Genomic DNA, 8,716 nt, shown 5'->3' with positions numbered 1-8,716 from the left:
TTTTTTAAAACAAAATTAATATTTTAAATAAAAAAAATTTTTTTTTCGGGTAAAACCCGGGCAGCGATTGGATCGCTGCCCGGTGGGGCAGCGACGGTCGCTGCCCCGGGCGGCGCACGGCGCCGCCCAGTGGCGACGCTCAGCGCCGCCAGGGCAGCGATTGTCGCTGCCCTAAAGGGGCAGCCGGGCTGCCCCGGCCCGCGCCCACGGGTGCGGGCCGGCCCGGGAGTGTCCCGGGCGGCCCGCGGGAAAAATTATTATTTTTTATTTAAATTAATTTTAATGTGTTAAAATTTTATTTTTGGTCCGGTCAAAAATTGTTTTTGATTGGTTCACGAGGCATCGGATCGAATTGTTCGAGTTCGAAAATTTTAAAATTGATTTTTGGATAAATTTGAATTTTTGGAAAATTTTAATATTTTATCCTTAAATTGAATTTTGAAATCAATTATTTTTGGTACAATTGATGATAAGATTTGATCTTATGTATATATTAAGTAAAATATGATTTTATCTATAAAATTAGATTCTGTAGATAAAATATGATTTTATTTAATAAAAGGTTAAATATGATTTTATATGTAAAATATGATTTTATATATAAAATATGATTTTATCCTGTTTAAATTTAAATTGCCATATGCATGATATCCAATAAATTAATTTTGAATTAAATGTTATTGGATAAGGATGATCGATTGTCATGACCAATTTTGTAGGTGTATGTTAGGAATTTACATTTGTTTTATTGTTGTTGGTTTTATTAATGGGCCTGGTTTATGGCCCAATATGAATGTCATATGTAATAAAAGTGGGCTTGGTTTATGGCCCGTTCCCACCCCTAAAATGTATCCCCTACTTGTCATTGTTATTTATTGTAAATACATTAGATTTAGTGGGAGATCAAGATTTGAAGATGGTGGGCCCAGCAGACAATAAAGACGAAGAAATGTAAATTGGAAGCAAATGTAATAGGATTGCATTGCATACTGCATATTACCTAGGATTGGACTAAGACTCGTGATTGGCAACCACGAGTCAATTAGAAATGGAATCGATCATCCTATATATAATATATGATATTATGATTGTATGCATGTTTTAGACATAATTGTATGAATCCGGCAAGCATACAATAAATTGAAAAATGATGAGACAAATTTTCATAATTAAAAATCCCTCATTTTAAATATGATTTAAAATTGATATCAAGATAAATAAAGGAAATTTAAATTTGTTTAAATGTTCCTACCTTCCATCAACGGTCAATGTATGTGATGCTACCCGCGGATACGGTCCGGCTCATATTATTGGGGGGGCCCGTCCGTCGGAAAGCTGTACATTGGATCGACACATGTTGTAAGTTGGGTGGAACTCCCATGGGATCGGCTCATATTATTGGGGGATCCACATGGCGACCGTCCATCACAACTTAATATTGATGGGTCATCTTGACATGTCACTATAAACGGCGTCATATTATTGGGCCCTTATTGGACATGAGGTAAAAACATGGGGGTTGCTTTGGAAGCAATTGGTCTCTACCTTTTGAGAATTATGGTTGGCTGATATTATTCGGGACCATAAGTTTGTCAATTGGACTCCATGTTCTCAATAAGGAAAAAGTTTCCCGTTTTCACTAGAGGGTAGTGAAATCGTTAAAATAGTGGGAGTGAGATTCATAAAATTAAATTCGCCTATTTTATGTCTTAGTAAATTGCTTAAACAATCATTGATATATGTCTGTTTTTTTTTTCAGTATTTCATACAATGAATTCGCGTAATCCATTATTCTCGATCCTCGAACAAAACAAGTTGACTGGCGCAAACTATACGGAATGGTTCCGGAAGTTGAAGATTGTCTTGACTTCGGAGAAGATGCTCTACGTGTTAGATAAATCACCTCCGAAGGAAGCACCAGCTGACGTAAGTCCGGAGGAATTGGCCAAACTTGATGCATGGTGGGACCATGACATCAAGACCAAATGCTATATGCAAGCCTCGATGTCTGATGAACTCCAGAGGCGATTTGAGGACACCGTGAATGCTGCTGACATTCACGCTCAACTCAAGGAACTTTTTGGGGCTCAATCGAGGGCTGAAAGGTTCGCTACTGTTAAGGAGCTAATGACGTGTCGCATGCGTGAAGAGACTTCGGTCCGTGATCATGGGGTACGAGTGATTTGGCTCATACAGAAGTTAGCAACTCTTGATTTGGTGTTGGAGCATGAACTCAACGTGGATTTACTGCTTCTGTCTCTTCCTTCTTCGTTTGACGGATTTGTGGTAAATTTTAATATGAACAAGATAGAAGCCACCCTTGAAGAGATGGTCAATATGCTTGTGACATATGAATCCACACTAAAGAAGGATAAACCAGCTTTCTTGGTGGGCTCCTCATCTTCTGCTAAGAAGGGGCCAAGTACGAAGGGTAAGAAACGTTCTGCCCCACCCAAGAAAGTCGAACCCGAGAAGAAGCACAAGACAAAGGCTTCAAACAATGGAAAATCCAAGGATGTTTGCCATTACTGCAAGAAGCCCGGTCATTGGAAGCGCAACTGCAAGGAATATCTAGAGCAGTTGGGAACTGCAAAGGGTATGTTCTATATTGAAATAAACATTTCACTTAATACTACTTCTTGGGTATTGGATACCGGATGTGGATCTCACATTTGCAATGATTTGCAGGTGATGACAAGAAGTCGCAGGCTTAGAATGGGTGAGACCCAGCTGAGGCTCGGGAATGGTTCCAGAGTTGAAGCTACAGCCATTGGAGATGTTTGTTTAATTTTGCAGAACGGTTTTAAGTTATTTTTAAGAGATGTTTTATTTGTTCCGGATTTAATTAAAAACATTATTTCTGTTTCTATGCTAGATAGAGATGGTTATTCTTGCAATTTTGTGAATGGGATTTGCAATATTTACAAGAATGAATGTTTGATTGGAAATGGACAACTTGAAAACGATCTATACAACTTAAAACTAAAAGACGTTCCAATAAATTATATTGATAAACCGGCGACAACAAAAAAAAGGAAAATCGATAGTCAAAACCCGGCAAACCTTTGGCACGCTAGACTAGGTCATATTTCCTTAAGGAGGATGAACAAGCTAGTGGGAGAGGGCATGTTTGATATGTCTGATATTAACTCTCTACCTACTTGTGAATCCTGCCTAAAAGGGAAAATGACTAAATCTCCTTTTAAGGGGAAACCTGAGCGTAGTCAAAATCTGTTGGATTTGATCCATACAGATGTTTGTGGTCCATTTAGAGTTGGGACTCAACATGGCCACACCTACTTCATTACCTTTACTGATGATTATTCAAGGTATGGGTATTTATATTTAATGAAATATAAGTATGAAGCATTTGAAAAGTTCAAAGAATTCAAGGCTGAAGTAGAAAATAAGCTAGGTAAAAGTATTAAAGCACTTCGATCGGATCGAGGTGGAGAATACTTAAGTACCGTTTTTTTGGACTATCTAAAAGAGAATGGGATTCTCTCTCAGTGGACTCCTCCTATGACACCACAGCTTAATGGTGTATCGGAGCGTCATAATCGAACTTTGTTGGACATGGTTCGATCCATGATGAGCTTCACTGAGCTTCCACCTTCGTTTTGGGGCTATGCGCTTGAAACGGCGGTATTGTTGTTGAACAACGTCCACACTAAAGCAGTGGACAAAACACCATACGAGTTATGGAATGGCAAAGCTCCTAAGTATTCGTACTTAAGGATTTGGGGATGTCCTGCTTACGTGAAGCAGACAGTGGGAGATAAGTTGGATAGTCGATCCAGCTTATATTATTTTGTAGGGTATCAGAAGAATTCAATCGGATATTATTTCTATTATCCTGCTGAAACAAAGGTGTTTGTTTCTAGGAATGCCACCTTCTTGGAGAAGGAGTTCTTATTGGATAAGAAAGGCGAGATGATGGAACTCGAAGAAGTTCGAGAAGAACCCGAAATACAAAATAACGATCCTACACCTCAGGAACCATTGCTGGACACGCCTGCACCTAGAAGATCCGAGAGGACTTCTAGACCTCCTATTCGATATGGTCTTCTTCTTGAAGGGGATCAAGATGAACCCGACATTGGATGTGATCCAAGAAACTTCAAGGAAGCAATTTCTGATGCGGATTCAAATTTATGGCTTGAAGCTATGCAGTCAGAATTAGATTCGATGCATACAAACCAAGTTTGGTCTTTAGTAGATCCTCCCGATGGAATTGTTCCAATAGGGTGTAAATGGATCTACAAGAGAAAGCTTGGGCCTGATGGTAAGGTATTGACCTACAAGGCGCGATTGGTGGAGAAAGGTTACACTCAAAGACAAGGAGTTGACTATGATGAAACCTTTTTACCAGTTGCAATGTTCAAGTCCATAAGAATCCTTATTGCCATAGCTGCATGGTATGACTATGAGATATGGCAAATGGATGTGAAGACTGCTTTTCTTAATGGAGACATTAAGGAAGAAATCTATATGAAGCAGCCAGAGGGGTTCACATCCATGGGAAGCGAGCATAAGGTATGCAAGCTTCAGAGATCAATTTATGGTCTAAAACAAGCATCAAGAAGTTGGAACCAGAAATTTGATGAAACAATAAAAGATTTTGGTTTCATCAAGAACCCGGAGGAACCGTGCGTGTACAAGAAAGTAGTTAAGGATGCTGTGACATTCTTAGTACTTTATGTTGATGACATCCTACTCATTGGGAATGATGTAGGGATGTTGCAGTCAACAAAGATACGGTTATCAGGTAGATTCTCGATGAAGGATTTGGGTGAGGCATCCTACATTCTTGGGATACAGATCTATAGAGATAGATCTAAGAGAATGATAGGACTCACTCAATCAACCTACATCGACACCATATTGAAACGGTTTTCAATGGATGGGTCCAAGAGAGGACATCTACCCATGTGTCATGGAGTTTCTTTATCCAAGTCTATGTGTCCCAAGACTCATGCAGAGATAGAGAATATGACACATGTACCATATGCGTCAGCTATAGGTAGTATCATGTATGGGATGATATCTACCAGACCGGATGTAGCATTTGCTCTGAGTGTCACGAGCAGATATCAGGCTAATCCTGGTCAAATGCATTGGAAAGCCGTGAAGGACATTCTTAAGTACTTACGAAGGACTAAGAATATGTTCATGGTATATGGAGGACGAGATCTGAAATTGGAAGGCTATACCGACTCTAGCTTCCAAAGTGACGTGGATGACTCGAAGTCAACCTCTGGATTTGTGTTCATGCTCAATGGCGGTGCTGTCTCTTGGAAGAGTTCCAAGCAGGACACCACAGCGGATTCCACCACTGAGGCTGAATACATTGCAGCATCAGCTGCTGCTAAAGAGGCCGTTTGGATGAGGAAGTTCGTCCAAGATTTGGGCGTCATTCCTGAATTTGTTGGTCCAGTCCCGGTGTACTGTGACAACACGGGTGCCGTTGCTCAAGCAAAGGAACCAAGGTCTCATCAAAGATCCAAACACGTACTGAGGAAATACCACATCATCCGGGAGATTGTGGAAAGAGGAGACATCACTGTCGAACGAGTGGCCTCTGCAGACAATATCGCTGATCCGCTTACTAAGCCCTTGCCAGGACCATTGTTTGACAAACATCGCGAAGCAATGGGTCTACGTAGTATGACTAGTTGGCTATAGGGCAAGTGGGAGATTGAAAGAGTGGGTGCCCAGTGAGTCAACTTGTGGCTATGGGCTTTGATGACTCTTTGTACAAACGATCTTTTGTTTAATATAATTTACACTTTTATTAATGGCAATGACTTTATCTTTCTTCATATTGTTATATTGTGATATACTATTGTTGTTTTGATAAAGACCTTGAATATACTATAGTGTATGTAAGATGTGGTAGAACATGGGGATGTCTATCATGAAATACATCTTATAGTCACTGTATATTCTAAACTGTTCCTAGTCGATTGAGCCGTCCGATAATAAGGATAAGGATCGCTCGAGTTTGAGACTAGCATTTGCGATGCGGAGTACCACGTTTCATTGGTAGGGAACATGGAGATGTTCGAAGCATGCAAATGGATATTCATAGGATGAATAATCGAACTACCCTATCCGGACTTTCCAAGTGGTTATCACTTATCGAGTGGATAAAGTCCGCGGTTTTGGTTGTACACCATTAGTCCTTACTACTTGAAACATCATGGAGACTCTATATGCTAGTACTGTGCTTTGACTCGTTTACCGACTCTATGGGGGTCATCAGGTGTCGGGATTGGGTACAGTTACAACACATATAGGAGTCGATGCATTGTTGTCAAGGATTCACCACATACTTGCGAGTGTGGATATCCTATGCGATCTGAGGAGATATTAGTGTGACGAATCTCTGGCCAGAGTACTTGATGTGATTTAAGAAATGGTTTCTTAGTAGCACATGCGATGTCACTAATTTGATCTTCAAGATGTATTGCATAGTTATCGAATCTTGAGCGACTCTCGATATACCAATGGTTGTTGATTCGATCGGAATATATGGATAAAGGGACCGTACTGTACGCTAACCAAAATCTACTGGTTCTTGTAGGCACTATCAGTGATACCTAGGGAATCATGGGGCGATGTTGCTAGGCGCTTTACCATGATTCCTTGGGCAAGTCGGAAATCGTTGTTCCGAGTCACAAGGAGTTGTGAGCCCACGGCTAGCTGTATCCCTGAACCATTGAGGGTCACACAATGTAATGGAGTTTTAATCCCCGTTGAGATAGTTAAATTTAAAGAGTTAAATTTAATGAATAAAGAAGTTGGACTTCTTAAATAAGAGTAAGGGAGTAGGATTTCCTAAAATGACATAGGGATGTACATTTTTGGAAACCACTGAATTCGGATTCAGGAAAATTTATCTTGACTTTAAAATGTGCAGAAATGGTTTCTGTGCACATTGGTAAAATCGGTTTATCAATCGGAGTCACGATGAATTTTATATTAATTTCTGAACATGCGGGCTTTGCTTGTCGGGCCTCAACTTATGACTAATGGGCCCTAAGGTGTTAGTGGCCTGCATTATAAATAAGTTATTGCAGTACAGAAATTACACACAACAGGTCATAATTTGAGACATGTTTTTCGAAAACCCTAGCCTCCTCTCTCTCAAAGTGGCCGTACACCCTCCCTCACTCTACCTGAGATTTTCCGGTCTGTGATTTTGAATTGCAGTCTGGAATAGCGAATCAAATTCGTTATTCTCTTCGTAAAAAACTTCTGATAGATTTTCTAGTGCAATCTATCAGAGGGATTAAACCTCCATTCGTGGACCTGATTGAAGGAGTTCATCAGTTCCTGGGAGAGACAACAAGAGCAGAGAAATCTGTTGGAGTCCAATAATCTCGCTTCGAGATTGAAGGTAAAATTTAATAATTGTTATTTAATTTTACACACACTTATAATTTAATCGTTAAACGGTTGATACCCACACTATGGAATTGTTCATAATAAAATTTTTAAACTTTCGCTGCACCGGGTATCAATCGTGATTGATCTGAACGCCAGTTTCCCAACAATGACTATATCGTGCACCCTCGAAATAAAATAATAATGCCCAGCGAGAAGTGGATATTGTTGCAGCCATTTTGTTGTCTTTCCTCGAGTTCAACCATTTTTTCTTTGAACCCAGTTGTAGTAGTGGCATATGCAGCTTTCCAAAGGAGTTGGACAAGCCTTGGATTCTTGAACTCCTTACCAATGCTTTCAGTTAAGTACTACATACAAATTGCATTAGAGGCCGCTGGAAATTTTCTCTTTATAGCATCTGAAACACCTTTATGTCGGTCAGATAAGAAAGTCAAACGTGGTCTCGCTTCCATGCTCATCTCAAGGGCCTTGTGTAATTCTGCCAAGAACCACATCCAAATTTCATCATTTTCCATGTCAACAACACCAAAGGCAAGTGGAAATAATCCACCATCACCATCAAATGAAGTGGCAGAAAGTAGCGTGCTGAGATATTTTCTCTTGAGCTGAATTCCACCATGTCCAACAGCAGGCAGACAACCATTCAAGAATCCACGAATAGAAGCATAAAAGGAAACAAAAACACGCTGAAAACGGTTATTTGCAACAGAAGTAAACACCTCGGCAACACTTCCAGGATTGATCTTCACGATTTGCTCACAGTATGCAGGAAGAAGGCAGTAACTTTCTTCAGAGGAGCCAAATATGGCTTGAAGTCCACGCTCTTTATCCCGCCATGCCTGCTTGTACGGGGTATAGTTATCCCATATTAATTGTCTATACACATCGTGCAAAATATCTTTTGGCTTATAGTTTATGTTGTCACGCAATGGTTCCTCGATGAATTTCACAATCCAATCTACAGAGGCCTGATGATGTCCAGTATGAGCATTTATCCCGCAGGTATGTGTTCCTCCGAGGCTTCTTATGGCGAATGTCGGGGCATTTGGAAGCTTCACTGCTCGTATACGCCCATGGACAGCCTTCAGCAGCACATTTTGCAATGTACCGAATCAGATCACTCTTAATTATACGTAGTTCAAAGTGTTGAGCAATTGCAGCATCTTTAATCGCATTGCGGAATGCCTTAACATCAGAAAACTCCTGGCCAACAACAAAATCAAGACAAGAACATTATGTACAACACAATCACCTGCCAATACGCAACACTAACATTCAGGGCTCTCAAGCATCTGAGATTGACCAT

At 40.3% G+C, this 8,716-nt stretch overlaps 1 protein-coding gene across 1 annotated transcript; it reads right to left on the bottom strand.

The window, feature by feature from the left end:
• Positions 1–7,757: 7,757 nt before the first annotated feature.
• LOC140861567 (uncharacterized) lies at positions 7,758–8,716 on the bottom strand. Its single transcript, XM_073264589.1, has 3 exons — positions 8,663–8,716; positions 8,544–8,613; positions 7,758–8,467 (listed from the first exon to the last, which is right to left on the bottom strand). The coding sequence occupies exons 1-3, from the start codon at positions 8,714–8,716 to the stop codon at positions 7,758–7,760; spliced, it is 834 nt and encodes a 277-aa protein (XP_073120690.1).

Source organism: Henckelia pumila, chromosome 4, assembly GCF_033568475.1.
Source record: "Henckelia pumila isolate YLH828 chromosome 4, ASM3356847v2, whole genome shotgun sequence".
NCBI lineage: Eukaryota > Viridiplantae > Streptophyta > Magnoliopsida > Lamiales > Gesneriaceae > Henckelia > Henckelia pumila.
The sequence above is the reverse complement of the archived record's forward strand: the minus strand, read 5'-3'. Positions and strand labels throughout refer to the sequence as shown.